Raw genomic sequence first — 19,947 nt, forward strand, 5'->3', positions numbered from 1 at the left:
ACCGCTCTCATCTCAATCCGCGTACAAAACCCAAAAACCTTAGACGTTTTAACAGAACCAGAGAAAGCCTTTCTTTTCTTTCCAATTTCCTTCGTCATTCGATTCTTTATATAAAGAAAAGGGAAGAGAAGAAAAGAAGAAATCAAAGTTGCCATGACTGAAGTGGCGAGCTCAGTGGTGCACGAGGTGCTAGGCCGCAGAGCAGAGGATGTGGATCAACCAATCATTGATTACATCATCAACGTCCTCGCCGACGAAGATTTCGACTTCGGAGAAGACGGCGACGGCGCCTTTGAATCAATCGGCGAGCTTCTCGTCGCCGCCGAATGCGTCTCAGACTTCTCCGAGTGCCGCCAGGTAACTTCCACCATTTCTCTCATTTCATAAAAATTCATTATTACATGGATAATGGTTAAGAAAATGTAAATTTGAATAATAATTTCCCTAATCTTGGAGGAAAGAAAAACAGAATCCTTTGTGGCAGTTTTTGTAATTTTGTTTGGGATTTGTGGTAGGTTTGTAGTAAACTATCTGAGAAATTTGGAAAGCATGGGTTGGTTAAACCAAAGCCAACTGTTCGGAGTCTAGCAACGCCATTCAGGATGAATGAAGGTATGGAGGAGGAGGCTCCAAAGAAAAAGCCAGAGCCGGTTGATGGTCCATTACTGTCTGAACGTGATAAAATGAAGATCGAAAGGAGGAAGAGGAAGGAGGAGCGTCAAAGAGAGGTACAACATAGATAAAGAAGTCAATTAGATGCACTTGTTTTTTGTAGTGGTAGGTGACGTTGATTGCTTCTATGATTGTGTTCGGTTGGCATAAATGTGAGACAACTGAGAAGCTATTTAGTTATGTACTTGTATCCTTTCATGATTGTGTTTTTATGTCACGTGTTTCACAGGCGCAATACCAAATGCATTTAGCAGAGATGGAAGCAGCTAGAGAAGGAATGCCTGTTGTCTGTGTGAATCATGACACTGGTGGACCAGCGATTAGGGATATTCATATGGAGAACTTCACTGTTTCTGTTGGTGGTCGTGATCTGATTGTTGATGGTTCAGTTACACTATCATTTGGAAGGCATTACGGTGGGTTAAGTTCCTTATTTAACCCAGATAGTATTGCTCTCATGCCAAGAATAGGGAAAAGAAGAAAAATGAGAAACTTCATGAAGATACATATGGAATAGTGTCCCTTAGTATAGGCCTTCCTGGTTGCAGCTTTTCTTGTTGATTTGTTTCTGATCTATTGTGGCTTTCTCTCTGCAGGTCTTGTTGGAAGAAATGGTACAGGGAAGACAACTTTCCTTAGGTACATGGCAATGCATGCTATTGATGGAATTCCTCCAAACTGCCAGATTTTACATGTCGAGCAAGAAGTAGTTGGTGATGATACAACAGCCTTGCAATGCGTTCTTAACTCTGATATTGAAAGAACCCAGCTTTTGAAAGAGGAAGCTCATTTACTTGCACAGCAGGTTGAGAACAATTAGCATTTTATCTAGGAAAGCACTTAATCTTTGTAATGATTCAAATCCATTTACCTATGTCCTTTTCTAGTGATCCTGCTGATAAATTTATTGTTTTCTTAAGAGAGAATTGGATCTTGAAGAAGATGAAAATGGAAAGAGCAAAGGAGATCTAAATGGGGTGCCTGACAAAGATGCCATCTCCCAAAGACTCGAGGAGATTTATAAAAGGCTTGAGGCCATTGATGCAGATTCAGCAGAGTCTCGTGCAGCCTCTATTCTTGCAGTAAGTTCTCAAATAATGTATTTGGTTGGTGACTTAAAAGTGCCTGATTGATCTAAGCTTAAAGCTTAAATAATCGACAATGAAAATGAGAATTTAGGTAGAATTAAAAAAAAAAAAAACAGAAGAAAAAACTTTATTTGGTATAAAGAAGTAAGGTTGTGGACTTGTGGTGGTCTGTGTGTGCTGACCTCCTAATACTATGGCAGGAAAAGTTACTGCTACCGCACAAAGCATGATAAAGATTTTGGATAGGTGTCCAAATTGCTCAAATTATAAAATTTCTCCAATTTGTTGTGTGCTTGCTTTCTTGGTCATGGTTAACTATAGTGTATAAACAAAAGAATACATGTCATGCACATTAAGTTGTATTATGATATTGAATTTACTTGTGCTATTGCATCACGTAATTCATTTAAATTCTAATCACACCGGCCCAAAATATTTCCAGGGTCTCAGTTTCTCTCCAGAAATGCAGCAGAAGGCAACAAAAACATTTTCTGGAGGATGGAGAATGCGAATTGCTCTAGCCCGTGCACTGTTTATAGAGCCTGATATGTTGTTGCTTGATGAACCTACTGTAAGTTGTGTGTTTTATGTTTGCTTCATGGCATGCGTTTTCTTTCAGAACCCGGTATATATCTATTTTATTTTATATGCAGAACCATCTTGATCTTCATGCTGTCCTATGGCTGGAATCATACCTGGTGAAATGGCCAAAAACATTTATAGTTGTGTCTCATGCTAGAGAATTCTTGAACACGGTAACTTCAGCTGCTTGTTTTCTAGTTCATCCTAATAACTTTTATTGATTAATATAACAATTTTCTGTAAATTGTGTCTGCTTTCCAACAGGATTTTTCTATTTCTCCCTTTAAATTGTTGCTTTTATTTTCAGGTGGTTACTGACATTATTCATCTACAAGGACAAAAATTATCGGCCTACAAAGGAGATTATGATACCTTTGAGAAGACTAGGCAGGAACAAGTTAAGAACCAACAGAAAGCCATTGAGGCAAACGAACGAGCAAGATCCCATATGCAGGTTTTCTCCATTGCACTAAATTTATGTAATATACATGATTCTGCATTGTTTCTTGTCTGATGATGGTCATCGTAATAAAACTAAGTCAATGCTATTCTGTTTCTTTATTGATGTTCTTTTTATGCCTCTTAATGTTGTTTAATATATCTTCAGAGCAGGTTAGTCATTCAGAGCATACTTCAATCTCTAATTAGTGTTACTCTCCCCGGCCCCCATGCCCCCCTTTTTAATACTATCATCCTACACATAGTACAAATCTTTAGTCTGCTTTTATTCTATTTTCATACCAGAGAAGGTTTGTATTATTTATAAATCTCTGTCCAACCGAGTTGGCATATATTTAATTTATGTGCTGCGACTATAACCTTCATTGCTGCCTCTGATATGCTTTCCATTGTTAAGTGGTAGATTTGTTATTTTCAGGGTGCTCCCATGTACTTTTTCTGATTAATTTCCTTTTGTCTTGGCTTTTATTAAAGTGTAGTACCATGTATTTGGCATTTAACTGCTTTTTTTTTTTTTATCCACAGGCCTTTATTGATAAATTTAGGTATAATGCAAAGAGAGCATCCCTTGTTCAGTCCAGAATCAAGGTGATTTATGTATTATTTTGGATGATTTGAAAGTAATTTCTTAACCTTTATACTGCTATTGGTCCAATTCTCTCTGTGGATATGCCATAGCTGATTGGTTCCTTTTACTTCTATAGGCATTGGAGCGGATGGAGCATGTAGATGAAATTGTTAATGACCCTGAGTATATCTCCTTCAGTGCTTGAATCTTCTCAATTTTAAGACCTTGAATTTGCATTCAGATCCATTGGAGTTTTATTTATTTACAATTGAGTTTGCCATTTTGTTATGCAGTTATAAGTTTGAGTTTCCAACTCCAGATGATAGACCTGGGCCTCCTATCATAAGTTTCAGGTTTGTTTTTGGTGCTTCTTTAAGAATTTTGATGATGTCAGTTCTGAAACTTTTTGAAGTTCCAATTTGGTGCTACTTTGCATTTTACTTTTGTGACTTTCAAGCTAAGATATTGACAGCTGCCTGCAAATTATTTCAAGTTTTATTTTTACAAAATAACGATATAGAATCAAGTTGACTTGTGCTTGAAGTGTTTTAGATGGGCTGCAAATTGGTCAGTATTGATGTTTCTTGAATGTGTTTGCAGTGATGCATCATTTGGCTATCCTAGGGGGCCAACATTGTTTAAGAATCTCAATTTTGGTATAGATCTAGACAGCCGCATAGCAAGTAAGGATGATTGCTTCTTGAGTTTTTTCTTTGTATTTACCTCATTTATGCTCCTTGACCTTGATCTCTCTTTTTCCTACTCCTCACACCATATCATGGGACTCCCCTCATCAAAGAACAAAAAAGAAAAAAAAAAAAGAATAAGAGGAGAAGGAAAGAAGGGCCTCTTTTTAGTGTTTGCATATCGATGAATGTTTACACCCTGAAATATATACGTATAACAAAATTAGATTAAGATGTCGTTCCATTTTATGGTTCTCTAAATGCTCATTTTTGAGCAATCATGGATATTCAAGAAATTAGTGCCTTTTACTGTCATGATTTGGACAATGTGCCACTTATGGGTTCATTTTTTCCTCCTGTTTTATCTATTTGCATGTATCTTTTTGCAGTGGTTGGTCCAAATGGGATTGGTAAGTCAACAATACTTAAACTTATTGCTGGGGAACTACAACCAAGCTCTGGGACAGTTTTTCGTTCAGCTAAGGTATCTTAAACTTGAATTGTTTTTGTTTATGTAAGATATTTTTTAATCTACTTACTCTAGTAAATCACAATTCAAATACCGCTGCTTAGTTTTTCTTGCATTACGCATGAACTTTGTCCTTCTGGATCATGTTATATTTTCCTTTCTGGAGATGGGGATTTAACTAGTTGTTGTATCGTCTTTGGAGTCACTCCATCAGAGACCTATTCCTATACTTTGACTGTAAATACTTATTTTTTTCAACTTACTAGTCACTTATTTAATCATTTTCACTTTAATAATATCTAGTACTTAAGTAATGGAAATTGGAATGTGCCCTATATGTAGGCTATTTTTTATGGCCCCTTTCTCTCTTCTGTATTTACAGATCTAACTACTCACCAAATTTTCTTCTGAGTTGCACCATTCAGATATCTATCCTTACTCTTGACCAGATACATGACTAATCTTTCTCTCCTCATTGACCCGCATTTGGCAATCGGGTTTTGACTTCCTTTATTCCATAATATTGGTTTATCTTTAAATTTGGATTCTCCCAAATTGTTTTTACATTACTAAGAGAAAATCCTTAATTATTTATTACACATTTGGACCCTGTACTGTTTCATAAATTACTCCTTCAATCCTTGATTGAATGTCATGCTTGACAGTGGATGCAATTTTAGGGAAACAGTATATTCAAAGTAACCTTTTTTCGTAACTTAGAAAATTTGAAAATCTCCAATGATATCAATATTGAAGGGTGTTTATTAATAAAAAAGCTTTTGGAAAAAGAGAAATATCACTAATGAAAGATCATATAATTGAAAAGTGGCATTCCTTTGGATTGTGATTATTAGGGGATTAGGATATTCAAACTTGGATGGAAGAAGTACTACATATAGATAAAGCACAGTGAAATACACTCATTATAATTTGTGCATTTGATAAGGGGGCTGACATTATGTTGACATAAGGATTATAAAAACTGTAATTGTTTATATCAATGTTAGGCTGGAAGAGACTGACATTATTATATCAACAGGTTCGCATTGCTGTGTTTAGTCAGCACCATGTTGATGGACTAGACCTTTCTTCAAATCCCCTATTATATATGATGCGCTGTTACCCAGTAAGTTTTCATATTTTTCTTATTCCTTATGTGTGATGTGAGGATCATCTATAGTGCTTTTAAAGCCTTCATGGCAGTCTTTCTTTATTTCGTTCTTATTTTTGGTTGCTCTTGGGCACGGTGCTTTAAGTAACTTCATGTGGTTAAATCCCTTGTTTGATGTTTGCGTCTTGCAGGGAGTGCCTGAACAAAAGCTTCGTGCCCACTTGGGTTCTTTTGGTGTCACAGGAAATCTTGCACTGCAGCCGATGTATACTTTGTCTGGTATGTTTACTACCTTATGTTTGGATATAATTGATAATGTGAAGTCAGTTTTTTAAGTGATATATAGTGATTGGACTGAACTTTGGTCCTCAAGAAGGTTTTCTTACTAGCTAATGGAAGTCCTACCATTAAAAGTATGCAGACAGAATGCTTTTCTTTATTTTATAAAAGAATTAGTCCTATTAATAGCCAAGGATTTTGAATTACCGTATATGCTTATGTAGGTATATGTATGTGCATATGTGCATACAGGTTTCTAATTACTTTGATTGCTATGCTAGGCGGTCAAAAAAGCAGAGTTGCTTTTGCAAAGATAACTTTCAAGAAACCACACATAATTTTGCTTGATGAGCCATCCAATCATCTTGTAAGTCATTAATTTTGATTATTTCTCGATATTAGGACATGTTAAGTCTTCATTAATTCCAGGGTTTGCATGGAAAGGTTTATATAAGCAGACAATGCTATGACAACTGACTCTGGCATTTGATTGTTGACAATGGTGTTAAAATTAGGATTTGGATGCTGTGGAGGCACTAATTCAAGGCCTTGTTTTGTTCCAAGGAGGGATCCTAATGGTATCAGTCCTGTTGTCTTTGTCATTTTAATAGCACTATGAATAAATAATTTGGGTAGTTATGTTGCTCTTTTTTTTTTTTTTTTAACTTCTCAAGTGGAATTGTATGTGCTTGTCCCTGCAGGTTAGTCACGATGAACATCTAATATCTGGAAGTGTAGATGAATTATGGGTGGTGTCTGAGGGCAAGGTGAGCCCTTTCCATGGAACTTTCCAGGACTATAAGAAGATGCTCCAGAGCTCTTCCTAAAACTATTTTTCTGTTGGAGCATACCCTTTGATATGGGGATGGATTTCTAGAAGGCACAACAAGACCACAAGGTACTTACCAGGACTAGAGCAAATTCTTGTCTTCTCTTTTGAAAACTTTTTTTGGTCAAAGGTATGAAGAGTGATTTCTGGGTATTGAAATATAATTATCATTGTGTCTTTCTGCAATCTGATGGATTCCTTCATTTGCTTTAGCTATGGACATCCGTCAAAATTTTTGAATCTTCATCCTTGGACAATAAGGTTTACAGCACAGATCAACGTGCATTTCCCCACTCCTTTCTGGCTGATACCAAACATTTTTTATGGTGTCTCAGCACCTTCCGCTGGGAAATATATATAGATGATGCAATGAAAGTTTATTCTTGCAGCTTCTCTATTTTTAGTTTATCGGATAGTCCCAGTTATATTATTGATAATTCATATTTGGCATAATGGTTAGTATTTCTTTTTGGACTAAGATTATAACTTAAATTGCTCCTTCCTTTGATCCAATGCATTATGTTTTATTTATTATTGAAAGTAAATACTGAACATAGCATAGACTCTCGGCCAGAACAATGAATTCATAAGATAGGCTGCCCTCCCCATTCTGCAAGAGAGATCCAATCCCATAAGAGAGACTACGAAAGGAACAGACCAGTGCTAAGAGGCTTGCCCTGAAAATATTGTTGGTCCTGAAGACATTCTCGGCACATCTCAGAACTCTGTCTTTCTATGATGCTATAATGCTGCTGCTCCAAGCCATACAGTTCGGCCTTCAATTCCGACATCCTCTCTTCCAAGCACTTTAACTCCTGGTCATTCCATGCTTTGGAACCAAAGTATGCGCGAGCAATTTTCTTCAAGTGTTCTATAGCAAAGTTCCCCCTGAAACCAATGCTCAAACCACTATTAATTGCATCTCTCCATAATATCATTTTATCCAGGTCGACCTGTTCAAGTTGCACTTCATTCATCTCTTTGATCACAGAGCAAAACAGTATATAGGAATCTCTAATTACAGGGTTGCTCTGATTGCTTTTTGCAGTAATATCTCCATAGGCCTTATCTAGGATCTCATGAATGGGAACAAGAGAAGGTGGTAAACTGAATCTCCCACATTTTTCCAGTTCCTCTGGTAATCCTTTGAAGTCTAGAAAGTCCACTCTGCTTTTCTCCTTGTCATCAAGTTTCTCAATAAAATCTTGAAGAAACTCGTCAGTATACCATATATCAGAACGAGAACTCTCTACGCCAAGATCAATGGGCTCGTTACTTGCCTCTTTTCCAATTGTAGGCAGAACCATTGCCTGCGTCTGAAACATTAGGTAGGAGAGAAGAATCACATTAGGTGGACTACGTACAGTTTTTAATGTCTCTTTTACAAAGGAGAACGATGGTTTAAGAGAAGCAAGGATTATTACTTTATTATATCATAGACAAAGGTAATTTGATTCAGTGTGATATAAATTTTAACCTTGAACTGCCATTGAGAAAGGAGTTGTCTTCTCTCTATTTGCTCTGTTTGCTGCAAAATACAAATACAAATAGAAACAAGAAAGAAAAAGGGCTTTGTTACAGTTAGGGAAATAGGGATACCGGGATAAGAGAATTATTCAGCTAATGTTTCTAGCGAGCAATAGACAGACAGCAAAATTGGGGAGAGCAGAAAAAGCTGTACATTTTGACGAACAATGTTGTCTAGTTGATGTATCTTTCTAGTCAGATGTGGCTCCACATCGTTCAGCCTTCTGCTCTCCTCGGCTAATTGGCTAATAACGTTTCTTACCGTCGTGACCTCGACCCGCAATTCGTCCAAGAGAGGCGCCATTTCCTGGTACTTAGCAGCCACGTTCTGCAGTCTCTCGAACTCCAGCTTTCGTTTGCAAGATAAAGAAGCCAAACCAGGATTCAAATTAAAGATGTAAAATCATGGGAAACGAGAATTCATAATAGATAACAATAAATCAGTATATAGTATTGTGTACTTTAAGCCCTCGCCTGCGTTGTCGATCACGCTCGTTCTTTGCACTTCTTTGAGCTGGACTTAGCGCACGGCTTTGAACCATAGCGTCGTCGATCTGATCCTCCAGCTTCTTCTTTTGGTTTTCAAGTCTGAACCCTCTAAATTATCTGTCTCAGAGCTGCCTGCAATTGAATATCAGCGATTTTTAGGGAAAACTCACGCGGATTCTCCTTGTCGTTGACTTCTACTTGTCGCTATTTCTCGTTCGGGGCAAACCTTTTCTTTTTCTTTGTATTTTTTTTTTCTTGCAGAATGTTAACTCTTAAAATACCTGGGCATTTTAATTAATCGAATTTGAGTGAGACGATTTATTTTCTTTTTTTTTTTTAAATCTTCAAAGTTGGGTTTTTTTGGTATATGTGAAGAATGTGTAAAGGAGTATAAATCAACCTTGTCATGGTAGAAAAATATGCAAATATGTGGTTTCCAGACTATGAATTGGTCGCCGCGCGCGCATAGCTTATCCCGAGGAGGGAGACGCAGGCCTTTTGACTAGTAGTATTTCTTTTTTGTTTTAATATTTGTCGTGCTCTGTGCTCGCGCGCCTTTGAATTCGATAGTACTACCAATGAAAATAATCTACTTTTCTTTTTGTTTGAGTTAAAATTCAAAGCAAACCACATTTGGTAGAATTTGAAATATCATAGGAGTTAAGATAAGGTCATTTGTCACGTGCAGCGTTTCAGAAAAGTAAGTAGGCAAGCTATTTTATGGGCACACAAGTGAATTCTTGAATGATTTATAATCGATGATTGGCTATCATTTTCACTGGTTATAAGTTTTATTGATGGTTTCCATAGAAATATATAAAAATATTTGTTATATTATACGTTGTATGATAGAACTCATGAAAACATATATAAGAACCTTTTCTTAAATCTTCACCCAATAATAAATTTGAAAAAACTTGAATGTAAAATTAAATCATAACAAATGCTACAATATTGTTACCAAATACTAGAACAATTGTTTTACTAATTAATTAGCTGGATAATATTAGCTCATGGCATTAGATTACTATTAATGTGCGAATGATAAGATTTACTATTTGATGTACCATGAATGCACAATTTTATACTGTATTGATAGTCTCATCAAATGAGTTGAAATTTGGCGACTTTTGCTATATACTAACACAACACTTTAATAAATATAAACTCGTTAAAAAATAAAATGAAGTTAATGGATCTAATCTCTATAACGTTTATTTAACTATTAATATTATTTTATTTTCTGTAATTTGAAAAGTGATTGGTTGTCTACGTACTGTGATAATAACCACAAGGCAGCCACAATCACGGTAATTACAGGGACCATGAACTAAAAGAACAACCTACTAAAAGCCTACGTGGCATCTAACAGATAAAGTTAACAAAATTTACGGCAGGACAAAAAAAGGAAGAAAAAACATATGCACCTACGCGTCATATCTCATGTTATATTTTTTGTTGGGATGAAAAGTGGGTCGTGATAAATTGTATCAGAACATATTCGAATCATTGTTGATATAAATTTTATTAAAAATATAAAGTTGATTCAAATTAGTGTAAAATTTTTTTTTATCTAAATATGAATTTTCTATTGCTTATTATGTAAATTTTTTGGATTAAAAATATTGTGACAATCTACTTATTTTTGTTTACACTTTATTAATCTATTAATCAACACGTGAATAATGTAGGTTCTAATTATTGTAGTCAATCATAGGATAATTTAATTCCAAAAACATTCGTGCGATCTAGGCACATTCACCTGATTAATTTATAAATAAAATAAAAAAAGAGGTCAATGCTATATGGTCCTTCGGAATCTAAATAAAAGAAAAACGAAAAACCCTCGCGTCTCCCTAAACAGGTCTGATTATTTAAACGTTGGAACACCAACTGCCCCTTGTGCTTTTGGTGTATAAAAGTCAACAGCCAATATCTGTAGCTGATCTCCGTGAATTCATTACAATTTTGAGGACAACGCTTGCTGGAGAACGTATAATTTGTCAGTATCAGTTATGGTTGGCTCTCTGTTGCTTTAAAGTTTAACAGATGAGTTTGGTATGTAGAATAAACAAGGTCGACATAGATTCAATCGAGAAACGACTGAGAGAAAACGTAGAGGATTGGTTTGGGCCAAAACCATGGAGGATTTTAGTGCTTTTGCTGCTTTCCAGGCAGACGATTCAGAGCGAACACCAGATCAGAGAGGCTCTAAACGTCCACTAACTGAAGCTCAGAGAATAGCAAAAAATGAGCGTGATAGAGAACGCCGGCAAGAACATAAGGTTCAGAAAATACATATATAGTATCAATTTGATTTTCCATGATTTATAATTTATATGTGGAATTAGAGACTAATGCTTTACAATTAATTTGTAAATGAAGGTGGAGTTCGAGAGGCTTCAGAGTGTGGAGTTCCAGTTCAATCAAATTGCACCACAGTTTAAGGACTTGCGGACCCAACTCGGGATACAGACAAACATTATTAGCAAATTAAAGCAGGAGAACCAAAGGCTGAAGAATAGGGAGTCACATCTTAATAAAAGAATAGAGGAACTCGGGAATGCTCTTCCTGGAAAGGCAGCACCTGATAGAAACTATCGGACGCGTAAGAAGGTAATACAACATAACCAACCCTTAATTTTTTACCTCTGTAATATAATCTTTGATTAAACTTTGCCTTGTTTAATTTGTCAATGAAGAGTCTACTCGTCCATGGGAATCAATTACAACCAGTGGCTCTAATAGGTGGAGAGATTAACCAAATGGTATGGAACACTGCGACCGTACGGCCACAGGCACATCTTCAGCTGATGCCAGATTTAAGTATCAGCGCTGCGGTCCAAACCCAAGTAATTCCAGCAATACCAGCGGAGAGTGTCATTGACAAGGAAACAGTGACCAATCAGTTCACGATGAATGTCCCATTCCTGTTTGTGGCATCCAAGACGGAGGAAGTGACTTGCATCCGGCTGAGGGGCAAGTGCTCAGCGAGTCCCGAGGGGGATTTGCTCCAGTACTTGTTCGAGTGGATCCCTCACCAGACCAACCAGGAATCTTGGGAGAATTTGGGATGGTCCCCATCAGATGTTGGCTTGATCCAGAATATGGCTCTATCCAGCCACACGAGTTCATCATGTGGTGCTCAACCCTGTTTTCCAATAAAATTGCTGCTCTGGAATTCCGTAGGGACTCTGAATACCTACGGTCAGATGGTTGTGATGGATCTTATCAACCGTTTCCGACCGGCCGTTTTGGTCATTGCTGAGACCAAGTTATCTCGTGCGAGAGCGAAAGAAATCATAGACACGTTTCATTTTGATGCTCATCGTGTTACGCCTAACTTGGGATTTGTGGGAGGGATGTGGCTTTTGTGGCGGTCGGATGTGGTGGAGGTTGAAGTTCTTTCCTTCACAGAGCAAGAAATCCACGCTCTCATTAAGGTAAGTTGATATATATATATATATATATTTAAAGGATTCTTGTTTTAGTAATAGGTTCTATTGAAGTTAAACAAAACGCTTTTCTTCCCCAATGCTAACGGATGTATATTTTCCTACTGTTTATGTGTTTCAGGAACCACAAACAAATCAAAACCCTTCCCCATGGGAAATCTTTAGGGTATGTAAATTAATGTCACAGTAAATCTTGTTATTTTTTTGTCAAGAAATGTTAAATTTAATGTCAAACTATAGGCTGTAGCCCATGACCAGGTTGAGGGCTTTTTTGATAATCCAAGTAGATGTAATTCTTTGATTGTACTTCTATGGCATTGTACTTTGGTTAAGATCTAATATGATGATTTACTTGTCTCTCTTAATTATATTGCAGGACGTGAACTTTGATTCGCTTGAAGAGGTATATATAGATATATAGTAATGGTGTTGCAGCACTTTTGAGTGGTGATCTTCTAATTCTGAAAATCATGATCCTTTTCTTATTACCTTTGTTTTTTCTTTTTGTATTTCCCGGCAGGCTCAATCATTTCTGGTGTCATCTCCCACTGCACAAGTCGCAAATAGCGAGCCTGTTACTGAAGCTCAAGGGAGTGATCCTCAAACTGGTAATACGAAGTATGCCGATCAGCTTGTGGAAGATTTCACTAAGAAACTTGATGCCATGGACCAAAGCAAGGTGGACTTTTCAGACTTCGAAGGCTTAAAGGAAGAACTTGAAGCAAGTGGGATAGGCAATTTACCTCCGTCTCTGGCTCCCATTGATGAGCGCATTAAGATGATGTATGGAGATATTACTGCAGACAGTAGACAGAGCCCCTGTATAGTAAGGCCTTCCTACATCCTACTCTGCTCTGTAATCAAAGAGATGGACGAGCTAACACTTGACCAAGTCGACGAGAAGAAAATGTTGTTTTGGGGAGATGCAATTAATAGCGGTTTGAGGATCGGATTGAGAGGGAGCTTCGCCATAGATCACTTGAAGAACATTGCTCGTGCATACTATGGTTTAAAAGCCTGGAATGAACAAGGCCATGATCAAAAATACCTCGAGAGCATACAGTGGAGAATGTCAGAATTACAGATTGAACTTCGTTCTTTAGAGGAGAAACATGCAAAGAAATTGGAAGAGCGCGAGTCAGAGGTGCGTCGGCAGTGTATCCATGTAGCTGAACAATTTTGGGGCAAGCCTCTTAGCACTTATTTGTTTCCCCAGCTTTTCCCTGGCTGCAACTCAGCCTTTTGATAATTACACTGTATTTTTAGTTAAACAAAATTTACACATGTTGTAAACGAGCAAATGCCAATACGAGGTGTAAGTTTTGAAATAAAATAAAATAAGATAAAATATATTGATATTTTCAAATTGTAACTATAATTTCACACGAATTCATTAATTTTCAAAATTAACATTCCGTCATGAAATATTTAAAATGTTTTTATTTTTTTCGTTCTCTTTCTCTCTTTCCTTTTTTTTTTCAATTTTTTAAAGTTGTTGATAAACAATAATTAATTTTAATTAACAATTTTTATTTTTTTAATTAAAATAAATTTTTTTTTTTGTGTTGATGAATGTCACTTGGCAAAAAAGTTTTAAATTAACATTTCACATAATTACCAAAATATTAATATTATATATGAGATCAACGTCTGAAATCGAGTAAATCGGGGATCAAAGACGGGATTGATACCGGAAATCAACTTGACTGCAGTGTGCAGCACACAACAGAGTGGCTTTGGCATCTTGATGGTCTCTAATGCCAGCTGATTGTTTGTGTCCAAACATTTATACCCATGTACGTGGAGTAAGGCTGTAATGCAGAAATTTCTTGAACTAAATCCATCGTTTAGGAATTCTAAGGGATATAATATGAGCAGCAAAGCACGTGTATCCCTCCTACTTAAAAAGTTGAGGTGAAGATCGATGATTTATGAATTAGATAACACTGTGTTGGGGTGTCTGAATTTTGAAAAAGTTTTTACCCCTATATTTTGGAAGAAGACAGGCGTGGGCCACCGTAAAGACCACAGAACAGTTTCTACAATGTGTCCCCCGGTTTACGCTTTAATGGTGAGTCTGTCAGTCATTTGGACAAAGATGTCTTGATGGTACCAATGCTGCAATTGCTAATGACTAATTCCTAAAGTCTGTTAAATCCATCTCCCAATTATTAAGCAAACACCATACGCATTCTTATAACATAAAAATACATGTTCAACATACAAAGCAGCAACAACCAAAGGTCCAAGACTTCAAGAAATACATATAAAAAGCACAAACGATATAAATATTCAGAAATACATATAAAGAGGATTCAGAAACGATCAAGATATTAAAAAATACACGAAAAAAATATTCGAGAGTCAAAGACGATATAAATGGCTCCTTAACTCGGTGGCATGCACAATAAATTAACCATTATATAGCTCTTCACATAGAAAAGGTGTGCCTGTATGCTTGAGGAGGTGAGGAGCTTATAGGTACCATCTCTAAACCGTCTTTGAAGATGGGATTTTCTCAGAACGAAAGTCCTAAATTAACAAAAAAATAATCATGATGAGTAAATTTAGAAAACTATATATCAAAGAAGAAAGTGTAGTTAAAAGCAAATTTCTAATATCACGAGAAACATGAATTTGAGGGAGGAACAGAAAATAAACAAGATTAACCAATACGAGGAATGCACAAACCTGCTTTCTTATGCGCAGCAGGGTCATGAGTGAAAAGACCACTGATATCATAAGATTTGGGGGCATGCAAGTCATAATTTGCAACAGAGGAGCCAGCAACAAAAGCAATTGGAAATCCTAAATGAACAAAAACGGAATTAGGACAAGTAAATTTAGGAAGCTATATAGAAGAAGACATTCAAAAGAATCATGAATCAATATGATGAATGTAAGAACCTGATTTATAATCGGCAGCAGGGTCACGAGTGACAAGATTACTGATGGTATCATGGTTATTTGGAACATCAACCATGACAGGTAAGTCATGACCTGCAATCAATGAGGAGCCAGCCGCAGAGGAAGTTGGAAATTCTAAATTATTACAAGAAAATAATCGGGATAAGTAAATTCAGGAAGCTATACATAAGAAGACATTGTAGTTAAAGAGTTAAATTTCACTAACACAAAAGGCAAATTTGAGGGAATAATAAGATGTAAATAAGATGAAACAATACGATGGAACGTGAAGACTTGATTGATTACCAGCAGCAAGGTCATGATCAGTGGAAAGATCACTGATATCATGACTATCCAGCGCATCAAACACAGAGGCCAACTCAGGATATGCAGCAAAGGAGGAGCCAGCTGCTGAGAGAGTTGGAAATTCTAAATTAACCAAGAAAATAATCAGGATGAGAAAATTGAAGAAGCTATACATAAGAAGACATTGTAGTTAAGAGTTAAAATTAACTAACACAAAAGGTAAATTTGAGGGAAGAATAAGATGAAAACAAGATGAAACAATAAGATGGAACGTAAAGTCTTGATTGATTACCGGCACCAAGGTTATAATCAGTGACAAGATCACTTATAGAAGGATTATATGGCGCATCAAACGCAGAGGCCAACTCAGGATATTCAACAAAGATTGAGCCAGCAGTAGGAGCAGTTGGAAATCCTAAATCAACAAGAAAGTAATCAGGACGACTAAATTTAGGAAGCTATCTTAACTATCACAGAAGCAAATTTTTAATATCGCAAGGAACATATGTAAATTTCTTTGCCAATTTGAGGGAATTAGAATAAGAAGCAAACAAGACAAACCAATTACTATGAATGTAAAAAACCTGCTTTATTACCGGCAGCAGGGTCATGACTGAAAGGATTATTATCTGGGTTGTTTGGCAAGCCATGATTTTCGACACACGAGGGGCCAGCAGCAGTAGAAGCAGTTGTGTTGTTGTTAGTGTCGTTCGGGCCTGCAAACAGTTAAGTGCATTTAATAGAATACAAAGCAATTGGATAAAGGGATGGAGATAATTACTAATTCAAGTCCATTTGCTGATAAAATCAGCCATAGAAGGTAGTAAAATTAATTCATTAGCATCCTGTAAAAGAGCTTCAGAATTAAGTTCCTGAACCTTGATCATAGGTCTGCGACAGAAACCAAGTTTCCGCCTGCAAAAAAGAGAAATAAGTTCAATACTCCACGGAAGATCGTACAACATGTTCATAGGTAAGCATGGGACTTTATTTCATCAATGAAATTCCGCATACCTCGTCAAAAGAAGTAAAGTATTTCCCCTGCAATTCAAGAGAAATGAATTAATGAGCAGTAAAACTGGAAAAAGGTAAAGATTTTTTAGTTTAAACTCATATATGCACTTATCCTTAAATTAAACATTATTAGTTTAAACAACGATAGATTTCCGTACGTCGACTTTCCAATCACAGGGAATTCGCTTCATCTGTCCCACAATTGCCTCCTGGAAAACACAAATAAATTAAAAATTGGCATTGCCGTATTCCCTTCCTATTGATTTTTCTCATAAAAAGAAACAGAAAATCCCTAGGAGACTTCAAGGCCTAGACCATGGTTCAAAAATCATATTATAATAATGGGCATACATTCAAAATTATTACAATCATGGTTATTATATACTAAGCTAAACCAAAACTAGCTAGTAGTTCAAAAATTATCAATGAAGCTTAGCAGACCAAGAAAACTATATTAATCACAATTTTCCTTAAAGAGTAAAAGTATATTTCTTTTGAATTACTAGTTTATTATATAACTTATTTGAACCACTGACCATATGATTCCAACTAAATTATGATTGTTTTGCTAAGTACAATTCTGATAAAATGATGTTGTTCTAAGAAAAGGGTCATGTCTTAATTTATCATTGTAACGGTCAACCAGCACAGCAGCCTTCAAAAGCCTTTTAGCTTAGTTGATGAAGATTGGTTGTAAATATTAAATCAACTAAGTTTTAATGAAAAGTGCTAGCCAGCTATATCCCAATTGATAGAGCCCCTTCTGAAAATGGTTGTTAAACGGAACATTTGGTATCAATAATCTTTAAAGTCAAAATAAGATTGGTTTTAGGAAGGAGAAATGATTGATTTACTAATTGCATAATCCAACCCATAAAAAAGAAAAAGGAATGAAAGAAGACATAGTAAAGGACTAGAGAAATGGCAGTGTGGGTACCCGTCTCTCAAGAGCTCTCCATAGTTCCTGGTTTTCTTTTGTTATACGAATTATTTCAGAGTTCTTTTCCTCCAGCTCCGCACCCATCCTCAGGTTTTCTTGTTCAAGTTCCTCAAACCTCCTCTTTATTTATAAAACAGGAAGCATTGCAAGCAAGGATTAAGTCATGGATAAACGAAATTGAACATCTAATTATAATCATGGAAAATGAAATTGATAATATTATATATATATATATATATATATATATATATAATATACCTTTTTGTTTGCCCGGTATTTTTTGTCCACCGCCTGTTTCGCTCTTCTCTGAGCTGGAGTTGGAGGTTCTTTTGCTTTCGTCTTAAAATCAGTTGTTTTTGCTGTGCTACCCGTCTGTTTGTGATTGTTGGTCTTTGCTGCTTTAGCAGCACTAGAAGAAGCCACCATTTTTTGTAGACACCGACCTTCAACAATCACTATATATATTTCTTTCTCACCTTCTCTTTGATTTCAGATTTACGAGTTGTCCTCCTCCTTTGGGTGTTGAGAGTACCTAAGCTGCATCTCTATTTGCCCTAATGTTGAATTCGTTGGTTCTTAACCCTCCAAACGACAACGATTTGTTGACGGCCGGAATGGATCAGAAACAAGATCGGGAATCCAGTAAGTGGGTACAAGTCAACGCCTATACTTACAGAACAGAACAAGGAAAAATGAAGAAAGGGGGAGATCTGAATATAGGATAAACCTTCGAAAACGGTGGAGAAATGTCAATTCTATCAAAACAAGAGGAGATGTACGAATAGGAAGCGCGATATACCTGATATTCAGTTCTTTCCCTTTCCAAATGAACTGGATCACTAAGTTGGAGCACTCAACTGCAAGAACAAAATAAGATAAAAATGGATGAGAAAATTAATGGAGATGGATCTCCGACCGACACCTTCGAAAAGCTTACTAAAACAAACATACTTAAAACGATTAACTAAAATCAAACTATATCAGGAACTGTACTAACCGAAAACAAGAACATTTTCTTCATTTGAATTGATCGATAGATTTGAAAGCAAAAGGGATATATATAGCCTAGACGTTGACCGGGGTGCGCGATTCATTTGCCTTGCTAAGGAAGTAGCACTGCACTCTTCTTCTCCGGCCACTTTTTCAACTGCTCGCGCGACCACCAAGCATTAGATATATTTATAATTTTTTGAGTCATTTAGTGAAGGATGAATTTGTTTCTTTTTTCATTTCGAAATTTATTTCGTACATCTTTGAACTTCAAATTTTTAAAATAAAATTTATAATTTTAACGGTCAAGGTGTCAACTTAAAAAACATGGTTTATATATTCTCAATTCATATTTAAAACCTAATTGTATAATATATATATATATATATTCTGTTTTTACTTTTTTATTAAAAAAATAAAATTGGATTAAAAATAATTAATTTTTATCCAAAGCTAAAAGATATAAGCTTACATTCATAAGACATAATTATATTAAATATATATTTCTTATATTGTTATAATTATTATGTGTTCATTTAATATTATTAATTTCTCTAAAAAAATTAAAACAAAAACCACGTGGATAGAAATTAAATGAGATAAAAGTTAACATGTACTAATTTGTTTCATGACTGATATAATTAATTAAAGCACTCAATCTTTTAAGATTTTAATTGAGAAACACTATACAGATCTATAGTGCTTGAAAAAATTTATTTGAAATTTAAAATTTTTTTAAGTATTATGCCTTTTTATCACACTAAAAATGGTTTCATAAAAGATTTTAATAAAAGCACTCAAACAAATTACCAATGGTTTGGTCATTTAAAATTTCAATCGGCATATAAATATTTATTATTATTGTAGTGAAATCATCGCCGGAAAAGCAAACCGTGCGATATTCGAACGAATCGATTTGCTCGTCGCAAGAGTACGAGTGGTCCCTCACACAGTTAGCAGCCATTTGAGAACATTAAGTTGAGCAAGAAGGTCAAACCGATTGGAAGGTGTTTGAAACTTTAGTTCACCGCCCGCACAATTATATAATCGCCGGCCTCTGCTTTCCTTGTAGCTCGAGCACATACACTCGAGTTTTTCTAAATGTTAAGAGTTTGTGTTAAGGATAAATACGCTCAAGCGCGAAAACGGGCGTCATCTGCGGAAAGCGCGCGTGTGGGTGTGGTTTCGGCGTCGCGCGAGGGCCTCTCGTTCGACAGCAATTTGAGAACGTTATACTTGCTATTTTAAGGGAAGGCAATGTCTGGCAACTGCATGCCTTTCCTTATTGGGCGACTGCGTACAGCAACCTGTTTTGACTGGTTTGTTGATTATAGTCAATATTTTCATGTTTCTTTAGCCCAAGAAGTAAAGCCGAGTAATTGGGTCGTCGTACTCCCCTCGCTGTGATGGTCACTGGGTTAAACCTTAGATTCAAGTTGATAGGAAGAAATCTGGACTCACCTTAAATCGGTACAGTAATCCAATAGATTGGGCCGATTCGAACAAGAAACTTGCGGGGTCAAGAGATAGCAACCAACTCACTACAAATATGGCCAGTCTTGGGTGCAAAATGATT

The 19,947-nt window shown here is 36.1% G+C and overlaps 4 protein-coding genes across 8 annotated transcripts in view; 2 read left to right on the forward strand and 2 right to left on the reverse strand.

The window, feature by feature from the left end:
• LOC18606754 (ABC transporter F family member 3) overlaps nucleotides 1-19,947 on the forward strand; it is a 27,283-nt gene continuing 7,336 nt past the window's right edge. Inside the window, exons 1-19 of one of the 3 annotated variants that reach the window (XM_007040540.2) lie at nucleotides 1-357; nucleotides 516-728; nucleotides 902-1,088; nucleotides 1,269-1,477; nucleotides 1,593-1,754; nucleotides 2,203-2,331; nucleotides 2,414-2,515; nucleotides 2,650-2,796; nucleotides 3,327-3,389; nucleotides 3,506-3,552; nucleotides 3,663-3,722; nucleotides 3,970-4,052; nucleotides 4,445-4,539; nucleotides 5,564-5,650; nucleotides 5,827-5,914; nucleotides 6,196-6,281; nucleotides 6,430-6,492; nucleotides 6,616-6,812; nucleotides 6,957-7,256. In XM_007040540.2, coding sequence (XP_007040602.1) covers nucleotides 154-357; nucleotides 516-728; nucleotides 902-1,088; nucleotides 1,269-1,477; nucleotides 1,593-1,754; nucleotides 2,203-2,331; nucleotides 2,414-2,515; nucleotides 2,650-2,796; nucleotides 3,327-3,389; nucleotides 3,506-3,552; nucleotides 3,663-3,722; nucleotides 3,970-4,052; nucleotides 4,445-4,539; nucleotides 5,564-5,650; nucleotides 5,827-5,914; nucleotides 6,196-6,281; nucleotides 6,430-6,492; nucleotides 6,616-6,741 — 2,151 coding nt within the window. In that variant the 5' untranslated portion in view covers nucleotides 1-153 and the 3' untranslated portion in view covers nucleotides 6,742-6,812; nucleotides 6,957-7,256. Of the gene's footprint in view, nucleotides 358-515; nucleotides 729-901; nucleotides 1,089-1,268; nucleotides 1,478-1,592; nucleotides 1,755-2,202; nucleotides 2,332-2,413; nucleotides 2,516-2,649; nucleotides 2,797-3,326; nucleotides 3,390-3,505; nucleotides 3,553-3,662; nucleotides 3,723-3,969; nucleotides 4,053-4,444; nucleotides 4,540-5,563; nucleotides 5,651-5,826; nucleotides 5,915-6,195; nucleotides 6,282-6,429; nucleotides 6,493-6,615; nucleotides 6,813-6,956; nucleotides 7,257-19,947 lie in introns of those variants that run through there. The other 2 variants (XM_018117201.1, XM_018117200.1) reach the window with 2 other exon arrangements.
• Nucleotides 7,247-8,969, reverse strand: LOC18606755. The gene is made up of 4 exons (XM_007040541.2): nucleotides 8,732-8,969; nucleotides 8,425-8,619; nucleotides 8,221-8,271; nucleotides 7,247-8,059 (listed from the first exon to the last, which is right to left on the reverse strand). The coding sequence occupies exons 1-4, from the start codon at nucleotides 8,810-8,812 to the stop codon at nucleotides 7,385-7,387; spliced, it is 1,002 nt and encodes a 333-aa protein (XP_007040603.2). The 5' UTR covers nucleotides 8,813-8,969; the 3' UTR covers nucleotides 7,247-7,384.
• LOC18606756 lies at nucleotides 10,638-13,507 on the forward strand. Of its 2 annotated transcripts, XM_018117204.1 has the most exons (7): nucleotides 10,638-10,761; nucleotides 10,826-11,044; nucleotides 11,145-11,375; nucleotides 11,462-12,202; nucleotides 12,336-12,380; nucleotides 12,591-12,617; nucleotides 12,735-13,507. In XM_018117204.1, the coding sequence occupies exons 2-7, from the start codon at nucleotides 10,901-10,903 to the stop codon at nucleotides 13,458-13,460; spliced, it is 1,914 nt and encodes a 637-aa protein (XP_017972693.1). In that variant the 5' UTR covers nucleotides 10,638-10,761; nucleotides 10,826-10,900; the 3' UTR covers nucleotides 13,461-13,507. The 2 variants fall into 2 exon arrangements, with proteins under 2 accessions (XP_017972693.1, XP_017972691.1); XM_018117202.1 differs by having other exon boundaries at nucleotides 10,638-11,044.
• Nucleotides 14,371-18,575, reverse strand: LOC18606757. Of its 2 annotated transcripts, XM_007040543.2 has the most exons (13): nucleotides 18,379-18,575; nucleotides 18,181-18,238; nucleotides 17,640-18,045; nucleotides 17,379-17,501; nucleotides 16,600-16,650; nucleotides 16,442-16,468; nucleotides 16,306-16,342; nucleotides 16,024-16,143; nucleotides 15,720-15,842; nucleotides 15,428-15,550; nucleotides 15,122-15,256; nucleotides 14,906-15,022; nucleotides 14,371-14,746 (listed from the first exon to the last, which is right to left on the reverse strand). In XM_007040543.2, the coding sequence occupies exons 3-13, from the start codon at nucleotides 17,805-17,807 to the stop codon at nucleotides 14,733-14,735; spliced, it is 1,038 nt and encodes a 345-aa protein (XP_007040605.2). In that variant the 5' UTR covers nucleotides 17,808-18,045; nucleotides 18,181-18,238; nucleotides 18,379-18,575; the 3' UTR covers nucleotides 14,371-14,732. The 2 variants fall into 2 exon arrangements, with proteins under 2 accessions (XP_007040605.2, XP_017972703.1); XM_018117214.1 differs by lacking the exon at nucleotides 17,379-17,501 and having other exon boundaries at nucleotides 17,640-18,238.

Source organism: Theobroma cacao, chromosome 3, assembly GCF_000208745.1.
Source record: "Theobroma cacao cultivar B97-61/B2 chromosome 3, Criollo_cocoa_genome_V2, whole genome shotgun sequence".
NCBI classification, from domain to species: Eukaryota; Viridiplantae; Streptophyta; class Magnoliopsida; order Malvales; family Malvaceae; genus Theobroma; species Theobroma cacao.